This window comes from Prionailurus viverrinus, chromosome X (assembly GCF_022837055.1).
Source record: "Prionailurus viverrinus isolate Anna chromosome X, UM_Priviv_1.0, whole genome shotgun sequence".
Taxonomy (NCBI): Eukaryota; Metazoa; Chordata; class Mammalia; order Carnivora; family Felidae; genus Prionailurus; species Prionailurus viverrinus.
Window position 1 is genome coordinate 94,825,625 of NC_062579.1, and position 17,177 is coordinate 94,842,801.

The window sequence follows — 17,177 nt, forward strand, 5'->3', positions numbered from 1 at the left end:
CTGAGCTGTCAGCACAGAGCCCGATGCGGGGCTCAAATTCAGACTGTGAGATCATGACCTGAGCCGAAGGGACGCCCAACCGACTGAGCCACCCAGGCACCCCTAAAACAAATTCTTGTTTGTAACTATAGAGCCATATTTTTGAATCTTAAATTTTATTTTTCAGATGATCTTTGCTAATATGTATTAGAAGTAAATTTTAAAGCATTAGCAATTTGGAAAATTTGAGTTCCTTCCATAAGATACTTTGGTAGTTACTTCAGGAGATACAGTGATAGTCTCTGCTCAAGACTAAATATAACTCACAAGGGCTTTTTAAAAAATATATATATATATGTTTTTTTGAGAGAGGGAGAGAGAGACTAGACAGAGCAGGAGAGGAGCAGAGACAGAGGGAAACAGAGAATCCCAAGCAGGCTCTGCACTGTGCGTGAAGAGCCCGACATGGGGCTCCATCTCCTGAGCTGCGAGATCCTGATCTGAGCCGAAATCCAGAGTCGAATGCTTAACGAAGTGAGCCACCCAGGTGCCCCTAGAATGGTCCATTTTTGTGTTTTGGTTTATTTGTAGACTTGCTTTCTCTTTCTTTTAATAAAAATTAGAAATTAAAACATGTTTATTCATTAAAATGGAGAAATACCTATTTCCTTGGATTATTTTTTAACGTATCACTGCAAAGTTCACATATATTTGCATTGTAAATCAATAATTCACCAGCCTTTTAAACATTTTGATTATGAGGCATAAAAATACATGGTTTGTCACCTGGTATACACCTATATATGTGTGTTTATGTGTAACTGAAATAAAACTTCATCAAACAGTACTGAAACTTACAGTATGTAACTTACTTTGTTTTCCATTTTTTCTTGTTTTTCTAAATGATGATAGTAACTTACTATGTTGAATTCATAACCCATGGATCATGGCCCATAGCTTAGAGTACACTGAAATGCTACTCAATCTTGTTATTATAGAAGATCCTAAACTACATTTTCTATTCCTAACTGCTTCTTTATTCATCTAATGGTAGAGTTGGTTAGTCTAATTGGGTATTGATTTTGCCTTTGGAATCCTTCAAAGTTTTTTATTGTTGTTATTTTAGGTAGCTTTTAAAATAATTGTGCAGGTTATTCTCTGTTACTTTTGGGTTTCATATTTTATAGTAGAAATTTTAGTATCCATCATTTAAAATACAGTTTCATCGCTTATTTTGTATGTCTTAACTTGAACTTGAGCACCTACCAATGTTAATAGGTTTAGTAAATACTTAAAAGCATTGTTGTGTTCATTCAGGTGCTGACAGCGAAGGAGAAGAAGACCCAGTTGGATGACAGGACAAAAATCACTGAACTTTTTGCTGTGGCTCTTCCTCAGTTATTAGCTAAGGTACATTTGTGTAATGTCAGAGTATTTCTAAGAAATTACAGGATTTGTTTGGAAATGCCATGCAGATTTTTATCATAATGTCTACTTAACATTTTTGTGATGTTTTGTCATGATTTTCTTTTTATTTCAAAGTATTCTATAGATGCAGAAAAGGTGACTAACTTGTTGCAGTTGCCTCAGTATTTTGATTTGGAAATATATACCACTGGACGATTAGAAAAGGTACAGTGTTTTCTCTGTGTAAAGACACCTTGAACAAAAGTTATTGGTTTAGTTCATCTCATCATATTGTTTGTTTATATTTTTGAAACTTCTAATGCTAAAGGAAACCTACATTTTATATATCTTCTTTATTTTCTCCAAGTTGGATTTAAAGAATGGCATTAATGAGGCTTCCTTTTGATTCATGCCCATAGCCATACCCTCATTCCTACCCATTATGAGAATATATCTGATCATTTATGGAGATTGGGGTTAGATAACTGGATAATAGTAACTGTAAAATGAGAGCAGTTAATATTCATTGAATACCTTTACTGTGTTCCAGGAACTATTGTAACTTCTTTGTATTTTCACCAAAGCCCTATGAGATTGGTAATATTATTCCCATTAAATCTGAGGAAATAAGTATGGGTGGGTTATTGTATTTATTTTCCACAACTGGAAAAACATCAAAATGTATGCCCTATTTGTTGTAGAGTTACCATATTTGAAGCTTTTTGTCGCAGAGGTGTAGTCTTTCTGTGCCTATCATATGTACCTTAGTGTTTTTTTAATTTATATGTTCCTTAGTTTTACTGGAAAAAAAAAAACCTTTGATTTTGCAGCATTTGGATGCCTTATTACGACAGATCCGGAATATTGTAGAGAAGCACACAGATACAGATGTTTTGGAAGCATGTTCTAAAACTTACCATGCACTCTGTAATGAAGAGTTCACAATCTTCAACAGGGTAGATATTTCAAGAAGTCAACTGATAGATGAGTTGGCAGATAAATTTAACCGGCTTCTTGAAGATTTTCTGCAAGAGGTATATATTACAAGTATTTTGTCAGTTGGGTTCCTCCCCTTCAGTAACCGAATTATTTGTGTGTCCTGGTCATAGTCCCTAGCAGTATGTTTAAAAATGTTCAGACTTTTTGTTCTTTGATTCATCATGTTACTGTTACTCCACCAAAATGGGAAGGTGGTAAGAATCTGTGACTGGGAGAAGGTGGAAGCAAAACTGATACTCCCTCCCCTTTTGTTAATTAAAAAAAAAAAAAAAAAAAGATCTCAGAAGTTACCAGGGTTTAGCTGAACCAGAAGCTATTAGGCAATTAGGGTATAAATGGAACAGAAAAGTAGAACTAAACTATGGCCATGTAGCCTCATAAAAGAAGGCTATTTCTTAGTGTTTTGACAGTGTTACTAAGGAAAGGCAATTAATGATCTTTGATATTGTAAAGCCTTGATAAATTGCTGTTATAGGGGCGCCTGGGTGGCTCAGTCGGTTAAGCGTCCGACTTCGGCTCAGGTCACGATCTCACGGTCCGTGGGTTCGAGCCCCGCGTCGGGCTCTGGGCTGATGGCTCAGAGCCTGGAGCTTGCTTCCAATTCTGTATCTCCCTCTCTCTGACCCTCCCCCGTTCATGCTCTCTCTGTCTCAAAAATAAATAAACACTAACAATTTTTTTTAATAAAAAAAAATTGCTGTTATAGCTACACTGTTCATTTGGGGGTTTCCTTTGTTCTATTATATTCCTAAAGAGACTTAAATTGTGACACTCAAAAACACTTGTATTTTTTGAGTTTTGTATTTTCTGGAAATACATACCTAACAATAATTGACGTGCATAAAATAAAATGTCATAATTCTCAAATGAATGCATTTAGCCTTTTCTACCTAACTTTTGTCATTAATGTTACAAAAATCATAATGGACTTTGTAATTTTCAGTTTTCTTGTTTGTTACTTCTTTAACTTTCTTGTTTTGGGTGTGTGTAACATTCCATGCTTACTAAGTTTTGCTTAATTGGAGGTCTGTGCAAATATGTTAATGTACAATGATGACATTTCTTAGTTAAAAAATTTATTTTTTAATATTTATTTTTTGGGAGAGTGCAAGCAGGGGAGGGACAGAGGGAGACAGAGGATTTGAAGCGGGCTCTGCACTGACAGGCTGACAGCAGCAAGCCCGATGTGGGACTTGAACTCAACGAACCATGAGATCATGACCTGAGCCAAAGTCAGACATTCAACTGATTGAGCCACCCAGGCACCCCTTTAGTTAAAAAATTTAATGGCTGTACTGTTGGCTAGATGTGATTGTGACTAGGACAAGTTAAGTCAAACTCAAGCAATGGATTAAGTTTATTTTATTATTTTTTAAAATTAAAAAAAAAGTTTATTTATTTTGGAAGGAGAGAGAGATAGAGCCCGAGTGGGGGACAGGCAGAGAGAGAGGGAGACACAGAATCTGAAGCGGGCTCCAGGCTCCAGGCTCCGAGCTGTCAGCGCAAAGCCCAATGCAGGGCTCTAACTTATGAGTCTTGAGATCATGACCTGTGCTGAAGTCGGATGCTTAACTGACGGAGCCATCCAGGCGCCCCAAGCAGTGGATTAATTAAGTTTAATTACTTGTGTAGAAAAATTCAAGTTTAGAAACAAAATGTTTTTTGAGAGACACAGGGTTCAGTATAGTAAGTTTGATAGTATTTAAAAAAAATTATAAGTTTCATGGCAGTAAGACTCATAAAATTTTCAAAAACTTACGTTACTCTAAATTGGAAAATTGATACTCACAAAGGTCAATATGTCTTTCTTGAGCACTGTGTTTCGTTCATTTAGGTTTTATCTTTTAGGTGTTGTCTTTATGATCTCTTGTTTGTCCTTTACTATATTTTTCTTTATTGTCCTAATACATCTTTTACTGTGAAAGAGTAAATTACTTCCTAGTTTTGTGTCAAGGTTACGTTAAGGGAAAGGGGAGAGTGTCACTCAGTTTTTGTTTCGTGAGTATAATATACCTGTGATAACAACTCTATTGACTCATTATTCCAGCCATACTGCTTTAAATTTGAACAGACTAGGTATTGAATGAGAAACTTAGTTTGTGGTGTTAGGTTATTTTTCTCAAGGTGGTATCACCAATGTGATAGCCTAAAGTTTTTCATGTGGGTAGTTATTAAGGTTTAATGCTGTCTAATTAATATTTGTAGGGGGAAGAGCCTGATGAAGATGATGCATATCAGGTATTGTCAACATTGAAGAGAATCACTGCTTTTCATAAGTAAGTTGAATTTTAATATTCTGATATCTTAAAACTAGCAAAATCAAAACCAGTTTGTGTGTTTTAGGGTTATAATGTTATCACATTCTGCTAGATTTCTTGCACTTTTATATAAAAAGTAGTTGGTAGAATCATGTTTTGAATTGGGGAATAATTGACAAATTATCAAATACCATACTTTTTAAAACATATTTCGTTTTTGTTGCAGGTGCATGTTAAAAAGTTTGCTTTGTTTACTTTAACAGCATTTTTGTTAACATTCAAGTCCCAAATCACTCGAAGTGATTAAGCTTAACTTTTAAATATAACTTGTCTTTTGCAGTGCTCATGATCTTTCAAAGTGGGATTTGTTTGCTTGTAATTACAAACTATTGAAAACCGGAATTGAAAATGGAGACATGCCTGAACAGGTTTTTATTTATTTTCAAGTTACATATTTAACTTTGAGAATGAAAACTTGTGACTTTTTAATTTTAACTGTATTCTTTTCTTTTTACAGATTGTTATTCATGCCCTGCAGTGTACTCACTATGTGATCCTTTGGCAGCTTGCAAAGATAACTGAAAGCAGCTCTACAAAGGTTTGTGGTGGTCCTGTGAGGTTCTTACTACGCTCAGTGTCATTAACTGTTTTCAGCACACGTACACATTTAGTAAGATCAGTTATTTCAGTAAAGTGTTGCTTATTTCTAAAGTACCATTTAGGCATGTATACCATTAGAAAGTTTTTTTTGTAGTTTGATATATATTCAGTGAAAGAACATTAATATGTTATGATTCAAGGCATGATTTTAAATTAAAAATTCTTTCATATTTTAAGGTGGCATAGTTTTTGTACGTCCATATTCTCAATAGTATTGAGAACATATAGAAATACAGATTTTGTAAATTATGACCAAGAGCCTTTGAAACCAGCATACAGCTATTGGACTGTATAAATTGATGATAACAAGCCAGTTGCCCCTAGATCTTCATAGGCCTCAGTATTGTTTTGGGATCACTTTGTTCATACCTAGATCTTTCTATTGATGTTCCAAATTCATGATAAATCACTGTCTGGTTGAGTATAATGTGGCAGCTACAAGGTAGTAGAACTTTCAGAATTTTATCCATAATGGTAATCTTTGATGTGTTCAGTAATTGAACTAAGCAGTACTGCCTCTTTGATTTGTAAACTAGAAGCTTAAGCATTGTACGTGTAGTAGATGTTGCCTTAAGTATTATATAATATTTTTATAAATATTAAGCACTTTCTAGAAGATAGATACTTAGTTGTTCATAGCTTTTCCCTCAAAAACCATAGTCTTGATAATAAATTTCTTTTGCATAGAATCACAGAATAATTTTAAATGCTTAGAATTTCTCTGAGTTGATAATGCACAAGATGCTGTTATATCCACAAATGGATATTTCCCCCTTGAAAAAACAATTGAGTATTGTTGTTAGTGTACTTTTGTCAAACACGCAAGAAATTTATTTAACTCAATGCCAAGCTTCTAGTAGGAACAGTAGCCATATTAGCAAATATGACTGCTCGTCTAAGTCAAAAGCATTGAATTAAAAATTAAAATGGGAAAGGAGATTATATTTTGAGTAGAGGAAAAGGATAAAAATGAATGTTACTGAATACAAACTTGTTCTGAAGCTTGGTTGAATTTTCTTTACCAAATCAATCTCCAAGTTAAACTTGTTTTTCTTTAACTTTATGGTCTATTACAATATATTCATATTCTATCATTTGGGATCCAGTATTAGGTGATGGGTCAAGGTTATACCTTAAATTAGTGAGGATGATCTTTGTAGAATAGTTTAATATTTTAAGGTAATTGGTAAATAATTAGGAAAAAAATGTAAGGAAAAGATTTATTTTTATTGTATGTTTATAAGACCTTAATTTTTTTTTAATTGGAGCAATACCACGAAACTGATTTTTGTCCATCTCTGTTTTTAAAAAGTACAACTGGTATACTTCAAGTAAGAAATAAAAGATACCGTCTCTTTTATTATTAATTAATTTCGTCATCAATTGGCTACCCTTCAAATTACAAAACGATGATGGAGCATAAATCTTTATGCATTCTGAGTTAGTAGATTTATGAAGATAGCCATATATAGTCATATAGGTTTTCTACTTTTAAAGGACCCAGACCACTTAGGATATTACCCATTAATATACCTGGTATTTTTAAAGCTGCAATTTGTTGCAAATTTTAAGAAAAATGGTCTGTCTTTTTCGTTCTGATGAATAATAAATAAGTAACTCTAATGTACAGAGTTAATATAGTTAAACATATGATATATTTTATGTAATTTGAAGTATCTTAATACATGAGGTTTGTATACAATATCTTAAATTGTTTACGTTGGATTTTTCAAGGAGGACTTGCTGCGTTTGAAGAAACAGATGAGGGTATTCTGTCAGATATGTCAGCATTACCTGACCAACGTGAATACTACTGTTAAGGAGCAGGTTAGTAATTACTGTAGATAGCCATCTTTTGTAAGTGACCTTTACAAATGTCTGAACTAATACAGAAAATTAAAGTAATACTGAGGTTGAGCAAAGTAGAAATGACTTGTATCTGTCCATGTATATGATGCTCAGAAAATAGATTAATGTATTTCATGTGGAATCTGTAAGTTGTATTGTAGATTACTTTCATATTGTAGTTATTCTGTTATTGTTTCTTTATGACTCACATGGTAAACAGACCCATATATACAAATTAGATGCATGAAATTACGTAAGTTATTCTTTTTTAAAAAACTTTATTTCGGGAGAGTTCATGTGAGTGGGCGAGGGTCAGAGAGGGAGAGCCTCCCTCCCCGTGCTGTCAGCACAGAGCCTGAAATGGGGTTCGATCTCACGAAGTGTGAGATCATGACCTGAGCCAAAATGAAGTGTTTTGGACACCTATCCGACTGAGCCACGCAGGCTCCCCATTGAAATGAACAAGTACAAGTGTGCCTCAGGGAGGAGAATGGGTCCATACGGTTTTTGTCATCTCTGAGAATATTATCAGATAGAGACTGATATTCCTGTTCATCCTGATTGTGTACATTATTTTTCCTTTTGTGGACTTTGAAATAAAAATTTTAATCATTTTCCTGCCTTCAAAGAGTTACCTTCGCACTTCATATGCCCTCATGATTTCATTACTACTATTTACCTCCTCATTCTGGAAATATATATTGTTAAACGCTGCCATAGGTAATTTTCCCATCTGTAAAATGAATTCTGATCCTTGGACTAAGAGCCTGTTTAGTTTTAATTCCCTAGTAGAGGATTAAGGTTTTTTGGACATACGCTTTTTAAATGCTTCTGTGAGGAAGACATTTTCATAATCCTGTTATAAGAAATATTAATGATGATACAGTGAAAATGGTTATTGTGATATCAAGGGTTTTTTTTTTTTTAGCCATTTCATTCTCCTTAACCTTTGCACATTGGGATAGATCCCTAGCAGTCATCACAAGTGCTATTTTCAGCAGTTTGTGTTCTGTTGGGTACTCTTTATTTTTTTTTTCATTTTGGGGTATACTGTTCATTTAATTTATAGTGTATTTTTTATTTTTTTAAATTTACACCCAAGTTAGTTAGTACATAGTGCAACAATGATTTCAGGAGTAGATTCCTTAGTGCCCCTTACCCGTTTAGCCCACCCCCCCCCCCCACCCCGTAACCCTCTGTTTGTTCTCCATATTTAAGAGTCTCTTATGTTTTGTCCCCCTCCCTGTTTATATATTTTTGCTTCCCTTCCCTTGTGTTCATCTGTTCTGTGTCTTAAAGTCCTCATATGAGTGAAGTCATATGATATTTGTCTTTCTCTGACTAATTTCACTTAGCATAATACCCTCTAGTTCCATCCACATAGTTGTGAATGGCAAGATTTCATTCTTTTTGATTGCTGAGTAATACTCCAGTGTGTGTGTGTGTGTGTGTGTGTGTGTGTGTGTGTGTGTGTATGTGTGTGTACACATCGTCTTTATCCATGCGTCTATTGATGGACATTTGGGCTCTTCCCATACTTTTGCTGTTGTCGATAGTGCTGCTATAAACACTTGGGGTGCATGTGCCTCTTGGAAACAGCATACCTGTATCCCTTGGGTAAATACCTAGTGGTGCTATTGCTGGGTCGTAGGGTAGTTCTAGTTTTAATTTTTTGAGGACCCCTCATACTGTTTTCCAAAGTGGCTGCACCAGTTTGCATTCCCACCAGCAATGCAAAAGAGATCCTCTTTCTCCGCATCCTTGCCAACATCTGTTGTTGCCTGAATTGTGAATGTTAGCCATTCACAATGGCTGTAAGGTGTATCTCATTGTGGTTTTGATGATGTGGTTTTGATGTATCTCATTGTGGTCCCTGATGATGAGTGATGTTGAGCATTTTTTCCTGTGTCGGTCGGCCATCTGGATGTCTTCCTTGGAGAAGTGTCTATTCATGTCTTTTGCCCATTTCTTCACTGGATTATTTGTTTTTTGGGTGTTGAGTTTGATAAGTTCCTTATAGATTTTGGATACTAACCCTTTATCTGATATGTCATTTGCAAATATCTTCTCCCATTCTGTTGGTTGCCTTTTAGTTTTGCTGATTGTTTCCTTTGCTGTGCAGATTTTTATTTTGATGAGGTCCCAGTAGTTCACTTTTGCTTTTATTTCCCTTACCTCCGGAGACGTGTTAAGAAGTTGCTGCGGCCAAGGTCAAAGAGGTTTTTGCCTCTTTTGATGGCTTCCTGTCTTACATTGAGGTCTTTCATCCATTTTGAGTTTATTTTTGTGTATGGTGTAAGAAAATGGTCCAGATTCATTCTTCTACATGTCGCTGTCCACTTTTCCCAGCACCACTTGCTGAAGTGACTGTCTTTATTCCTTTGGATATTCTTCCCTGCTTTGTCAAAGATTAGTTGGCCATATGTTTGTGGGTCCATTTCTGGGTTCTCTATTCTGTTCCATTTATCTGAGTGTCTGTTTTTGTGTCAATACCATACTGTCTTGATGATTACAGCTTTGTAATACAGCTTGAGATCTGGGATTGTGATGCCTCCTGCTTTGGTTTTCTTTTTCAAGATTGCTTTGGCTATTCGGGGTCTTTTCTGGTTCCATACAAATTTTAGGATTGTTTCTTCTAGCTCTGTGAAGAATCCTGGTGTTATTTTGATACGGATTGCATTGAATATGTAGATTCCTTTGGGTAGTGTTGACATTGTAACAATATTTGTTCTTCTTCTCCAGGAGCATGGAATCTTTTTCCATTTTTTGTGTGTGTCTTCTTCAATTTCTTTCATGAGCTTTCTATAGTTTTAGTGTATAGATTTTTCACTTCTTTAGTTAGATTTGTTCCTAGGTATTTTATGGGTTTTGGTGCAATTGTAAATGGGATTGATTCCTTGATTTCTCTTTGTGTTGCCTCATTGTTGGTGTATCAGAATGCAACCGATTTCTGTGCATTGATTTTATATCCTGCAACTTTGCTGAATTCCATCAATCAGTTCTAGCAGTTTTTTTGTGGAACCTTTTGGGTTTCCCATATAGAGTATCATGTCATCTGCGAAGAGTGAAAGTTTGACCTCCTCCTGGCCAATTTGGATGCCTTTTATTCCTTTGTGTTGTCTGATTGCTGAGGCTAAGACTTCCAATACTATGTTGAATAACGGTGGTGAGAGTGGACATCCTTGTCTTGTTACTGACCTTAGGGGGGAAAGCTCTTAGTTTTCCCCCATTGAAGATGATATTAGCGTTGGGTCTTTCGTATATGGCTTTTATGATATCTCGTGGTATGATCCTTCTATCCCTAATTTCTGAAGGTTTTTATGAAGAAAGGATGCTGTATTTTGTCAAATGCTTTCTCTGCATCTGTTGAGAGGATCATATGGTTTTTGTCCTCTCTTATTGATGTGATGAGCCACATTGATTGTTTTCCGGATATTGAACCAGGCCTGGATCCCAGGAATACATCCCACTTGGTCATAGTGGATAATTTTTTTAATGTACCGTTGGATCCATTTGGCTAATATCTTATTGAGGATTTTTGCATCCATGTTCATCAGGGAAATTGGTCTATAGTCCTCCTTTTTAGTAGGGACTTTGTCTGGCTTTGAAATCAAGGTAATGCTGGCTTCATAGAAAGGGTTTGGAAGTTTTTCTTCCATTTCTATTTTTTGGAACAACTTCAAGAGAATAGGTCTTAACTCTTCCTTAAATGTTTGTTAGAATTCCCCTGGAAAGCCATCTGGCCCTAGACTCCTCTATTTTTGGGGAGATTTTTTTATTACTAATTCGATTTCTTTACTGGTTATGGGTCTGTTTGGATTTTCTATTTCTTCCCGTTTCAGTTTTGGTTGTGTATGTTTCTAGGAATTTGTCCATTTCTTCCAGATTGCCCATTTTATTGGCGTATAATTGCTCATGATATTCTCTTATTATTGTTTGTATTTCTGCGGTGTTGGTTGTGATCTCTCCTATTTCATTCTGGATTTTATTTATTTGGGTCCATTCCTTTTTCTTTGTACCAAACTGGCTAGTGGTTTATCAATTTTGTTAATTCTTTCAAAGAACCAGCTTCTGGTTTCATTGATCTGTTTTTTTGTTTGTTTCAATAGCATTGCTTTCTGCTCTAATCTTCATTATTTCCTGAGTTCTGCTGGTTTTGGGTTTTATTTGCTGTTCTTTTTCCAGCTCTTTAAAGTGTAAGGTTACATTGTGTATTTGAGACCTTTCTTCCTTCTTTAGGAAGGCGGCCTGGATTGATATATACTTTCCTCTTATGACCGTCTTTGCTGTGTCCTAGTGGAATATAGTGCATTCTTTTTTTTTTTTGATGTTTTTATTTACTTTTGAGACAGAGAGAGAGAGAGCATGAACTGGGGAGGGGCACAGAGAGAGAGGGAGACGCAGAATCCGAAGCAGGCTCCAGGCTCCAAGCCGTCAGCACAGAGCCCGATGCGGGGCTCGAACTCACGGACTGTGTGATCATGACCTGAGCTGAAGTCGGACGCTTAACCGACTGAGCCACAGGCACCCCTAGAATATAGTGCATTCTTAAAGCTACAATGGAAGTATTTCAGATATAGTCATCCAATTATAAAGCGATCAGTAAAGTTGTTCCACCTTTGTGTTTGTTACTTGTCTTTATTTTATTTTATTTTATTTTATTTTATTTTAGAATATCAAAACTGATTTCAGGGAAGTATTTGGAGTTATATAGTGAAAAATTTACAGTCAGTTTCCAACTGTTAATCTTAATTTTCTTATTTCCAGCTCCCTTTTGTCCCTCCCATACATACATGCTTGGGCATAAATACATTAGAAAATATTAAATGGCCAAGATCCAGTTACTGAATTTCATGTTTTTCATGCAAAAATATGAAGTATATTCTTGTAATTATTAAATTGCTGAATTTTCCAGTTTTAAATATATAGTTTTGAATTATAGCAATAAAGGATTTGGAAATTCAGTTTTCATCTCTACATTTCACATGAAAGGAAGAAACGTTTCTGTAGGTAGTAAATTGAGTTTAAACTCTTAGGATTTTAATGGAGGTATACATGGATTCAAATTTAATATTTGATTAAATAAATTAAATATTTATTAATTAATTATTTATTAATTAAATAAATTAAATAATAATTAAATTAAATATTACTTGATATATTTTCATATGCCACCAAGATACTGAGCTTAATATTCCCTATTTCTTACAGTGTTCACACAGTTCCTTATCGGTTATCATATGTAATCTATATAACCTGCTGTTCAGGCCTTGGCAATTATTTGGTCATGAAATATTGGTCATGAATTATCTTGTGTGTCAGTCTTCCTAACAGCTTCCAGAAATAGTTCCTGGTTAGTTCACTTGACCTGCTAGTTCACCTAATTAGTAAATACCAACATGCTTATCACTTTGTGTTCTTACTGTATATGTTGCAAAAGTTTTTATAAACTCAGATATCCTGATGGGTATAAATGGCTACTATAATAGCAAAATGAGAAGAGACTGAAAGAAGAGATGAAAGCATAAAGTGAAAGAGAAAAAAGTTAATGTGGTTAGTTCCAAAAAGGTAAAACCATTAATGAGATCTGCTTTATGCTCTGTAGTATACTCTTAGAATCTGTCTAGCAGTAGTCTTCCTTCAAATGTATTTTACTGTTGACTTTGCGACCCCGAGATTCTATGTTGATTACAATCCTTTCCCAATAGGTAATTAAAATTTTCCGGTTTCCTTCTATTTTTACTAGTGTTTGAGTCCATGTAAAACTCCTGGCAAAGTTTTTATAAAGCTCCTTAAGATACAGCATTAGCTTTATGTTTATTATGATATTATCTGGTTTGCCTGATGAGTAATAAGGAGGCACATAATTGGTTGTGTTTTTTCTCTACTTAATTACCACACATAATGAGAATGAGCGTGCTTAAAAAGTACCAGAGACTTTGTGATCTCTCTTCTAAGAGATATTCTAGGACATTCCAAGTTTATATGTTACTTCATATTTAGGAATGTATAACATGAGATACTGTCATATAGTGTAGAATGAGATTTGGAGTCAGAAAACCTATGGTTGATTCCTGACTGCATGTTTTGGCAGTGTTAATATGTTCAAGTCACTTAAAGGTTGCTGAAAAGAAACAATATTTGTGAAGTTACCTTGCAGTTAGTAAAACATGATTGCATATATCAGTGATCATTATTATGAAAACTACATTCTTCAGCTTTAAAAATTTAGTAAAATACTAAACTAATTTTTTTAAGCAAAAGTTAGATTCTGTTTTTGTGTTAAATATGTCACTTGTGGTAGTTGGTGAGAAACCTTGAATTATAGCATGCTGTCCTTTTTTTTAATAGGCCTTCACTATTCTGTGTGATATTCTGATGATCTTCAGCCATCAAATTATGTCTGGAGGACGTGACATGTTAGAGCCATTAGTTTACACCCCTGATTCTTCATTGCAGTCTGAGTTGCTCAGCTTTATTCTGGATCATGTCTTCATTGAACAGGATGATGATAATAACAGCGCAGGTAATTTTAGTGATATCTTTTTGTGAAATCTTTGTATCTAGCAGAAATTTAAGTAAGTGGTAGAATACTATTTGATATTTTACTCTGAAAACTTTAAACACAGGTTCATGTTCTGGCACATTTCTATTAATTTTTTGTAATATTGTAAAGATAATGTGATATCTCTTACCAGGTTTTAGGTAGTTTGAAAAGAATAAAGTGTTTCTTTAAGTGACCTTTTTGTTGTATTAAACTGTATAATTTCTCAATGTTAGAAAATGTTTGAAACTGTTCTGTAAATGTCTGGGGCAGTACAGAATGTTCACAGGAAAATAATTGCACCAGCCTTGCCTAGTGTTAAATTACTCTTCCTACCCTAATTACATACACAGATGCCTTACTTGAACAAGAGGTCATGGAAAAACAGTGTTGGGTGGCTTCTTTCTCGGTTTGTTTTTAATTTGAAGTGCATTATAACATCAATATATATGAATCTCCATACATATAATGACACATCACTGCAAATCAGATTCTAAACACCTACAATTCTAGACATGGCTTATAGCTTATTTTTATCAATAACCAGCTTTGTTTCTCAAGTATTAAAATTTAGCTAAAACAGAATGAAGAAACCTAGAGTAGCAGAAACATTTGTTAAGAGTCCATGTATTGAAGTTTATTTACTTAAAACTTTTTACCTTTGGGCGCCTGGGTGGCTCAGTCGGTTGAGCGTCCGACTTTGGCTCAGGTCATGGTCTCGTGTTCTGTGAGTTCGAGCCCTGCGTCGGGCTCTGTGCTGACAGCTCAGAGCCTGGAGCCTGCTTCGGATTCTGTGTCTCCCTCTCTCTCTGCCTTTCCCCCGCTCCTGCTCTGTCTCTGTAAAAAATAAATAAACATTAAAAATTTTTTACCTTACTTTGAGCTGTTGGTTTAGTTAGACTTTTATTTTTTAACATTTATTTGACATTTATTGGTCAGCAGGCAGTATACTAGATGCTATGGATATAAAAAAAATGAAACAGTGGCTTTTCCTTTGAGAATTCAATTCAAGTGGAAAAGCCATACCTATTTTTTAAAAAACGTTTATTTATTTATTTTGAGAGAGAGCACATTCAGGGGAGAGGCAAAGAGGGAGGGAGAGAGAGAATCCCAAGCAGGCTCCAAGCTGTCAACACAGAGCCTGACTTGAGGCTCGAATTCCTGAACCACGAAATCATAACCTGGGTCGAAATCAAGTCAAATGCTTAACCAACTATCCAGGTGCCCTGAAAAGACATATCTAAACACAAATAATTTCACTGCAATTTGATAAGTAATAGAGGCATGTTCACATTGTTGTGGGCTTGTAGAGAAAGTTTTAACTGGCCTGGAAGTCAAACCATTGAAATAAGCTAACATTTGAATCAGATCCTAAAAGAGATGAGTAGGAGTTTTTAAAACTTCTATGGGAAAGCATAGTTGCATTCCAAAAACTGATAAAAATCAGTTTTGGTTTACCACCCTTTTCGTTAATTGGGTGACTGCCTCACTACATTTATACCATGAAACTAGAAGAGAATAAGCTTGCCAATACTCCTGAGTTTTCTAGAAGCTTGTTGAAATTACACTCAGTCTTATTAGGCTTTTTTTTCCTATTTAAACTTTAAAAATGAAATGTATTCCAGTTTTTTTGAAAAATATAAAATATAACACATTTGTCCATATCTACCACTAGCACTTGTCAAATTTTGCCTTATTTGTTACTGATTTTTATTTTTGAAGGAATAAAGGGTAGATACAAAAGAAATCCTTGTTTTTATCCCTGCCCAGTCCTATTACTCTTTTTCCCTGGGGATAACTGCTATTCTGAATTTGCCGTTATCATTCTTTGCTTTTTAATTTTATTATTAGAAGTTTATATGTCTGATAATATATAGTTTATGTTACTAGTTTCCACATAAATGGTATTATGTTGAACATTTTATTTTGCATCTTGTTTTTTTGCATTAACATTTTTGAAATCTGTCAGTGTTGTCATGGTTATAGCTTATTCATCTTGACTGCTGTTACATAATATGAATTAACTCTACTTTATCCATTTTTATGTTATTTCCTTTTTTTATTTTGGGGGGGAGGAGTGAGAGAGAGAGAGAGAAAGACAATGAATGAATGAATAAATGAATGAATCCAAAACAGGATCCACACTCAGCACGGAGCATGATATGGGGCTTGATCCCATGACTGTGAGATCATGACCTGTGCTGAAATCAAGAGTCGGACGCTTAACTGACTGAGCCACCCAGGCACCCCTATCCATTTTTATATTGAGGAACATTTAGGTTGTTACCAATTTTTTCCCTATTGTAGTGCTACAACAAATGTTTTCTTACACTTTTCCCCTTGAGCGCACGTGCAAATGCTTTTCTAGTGCATATCTAAGAATGGAATTGCCAGATTATATGGTCTTTGTGTGTCTTAACTTGACCACATGTTGTGAAATTATTCTCCCAAGTTGTTGTATTGTTTTATTTTCCTACCAGGAACATGAGTTTCCATTGCTTTTCATTTTCATCTAACCCCTGATGTTGTAGACCCATGGTTATTTATTTGATTTGTTTGTCTACATCTCATGAGAAGGGGAGCGTAAAACAGAGAGTGCTTCTAGAGGCAATGACAACACAAAATAACAATGGCAGCTAACATCTATGAGAGGCCCAGTGGGTGAGATAATCCTCTAACATTGTTTAATCCCCACAAGTGGCTGGTTTTCAGTAAGAAGTGGAAAAAAACCAGGGTGCCTGGCTGACTCAGAAGTGTATGTGATTCTTAATTCAGGGTCATGAGTTCAAGCCCCACTTTGGGTGTAGAGACTACCAAAAAAATAAACTTTAAAAACAAACCCAAAATCAGAGCTCAAAAACTCTTAATCTCTGGGCAATTTAGTCTGTAGGGGGAAAGCATCTGAATACATGTACCTCCTAAGAGTAGTACTAAACAGTGATTGGAAACAGTATCGTATAGAAATCCATTACAATCACAGAGATGTTTAGACAAAGCTGGTATATTCAGTGCAATCTTTTAAAAGAGTAAACAATACATTTTAGGTTTCTAATCAAATGGCTTTGGGATTCTGGAGTATGCACTCATGATAACTTTTTCTGATGCTCTGTCTGAAATTCCTATTCTCAAAATTTGGTTTTGATTTACTAGCAGTTATCAAGGATCATCAGAGACAGGGTAAAACATTTGTTTTAAAGAACATTCTTACTTTACACAAATTAGTTGTTTGATATTGGTGATCTTATATTGACGAGCTGACAGGATATGCACCTACTGTTCACAAAAGAGGAAATATAAATGTCTAATCAATGCACGAAAAACTTTAACTTCACTGCTAACCAAAGAAATGTAAATCAAAATTAGATAGTTTTTATAAGGAATTTCGTTTGTAAAATTTATCCAGAAGAAAATACGTAGCTTTATATATAAAAGGTATCATCACAATTTCATTTGCAGTATCAAATAATTAGAAAGAGTCTTTT

At 34.9% G+C, this 17,177-nt stretch overlaps 1 protein-coding gene across 6 annotated transcripts in view; it reads left to right on the forward strand.

Moving 5' to 3' along the window:
* The window catches only part of STAG2 (stromal antigen 2), a 139,107-nt gene that overhangs the window by 95,950 nt on the left and 25,980 nt on the right, over nucleotides 1-17,177 (forward strand). For all 6 annotated transcript variants that reach the window (XM_047843562.1, XM_047843567.1, XM_047843566.1 and 3 more), the window contains 8 exons: nucleotides 1,297-1,389; nucleotides 1,522-1,611; nucleotides 2,217-2,420; nucleotides 4,591-4,661; nucleotides 4,984-5,071; nucleotides 5,161-5,241; nucleotides 7,038-7,130; nucleotides 13,503-13,677. In XM_047843562.1, coding sequence (XP_047699518.1) covers nucleotides 1,297-1,389; nucleotides 1,522-1,611; nucleotides 2,217-2,420; nucleotides 4,591-4,661; nucleotides 4,984-5,071; nucleotides 5,161-5,241; nucleotides 7,038-7,130; nucleotides 13,503-13,677 — 895 coding nt within the window. The remainder of the gene's footprint in view (nucleotides 1-1,296; nucleotides 1,390-1,521; nucleotides 1,612-2,216; nucleotides 2,421-4,590; nucleotides 4,662-4,983; nucleotides 5,072-5,160; nucleotides 5,242-7,037; nucleotides 7,131-13,502; nucleotides 13,678-17,177) is intronic.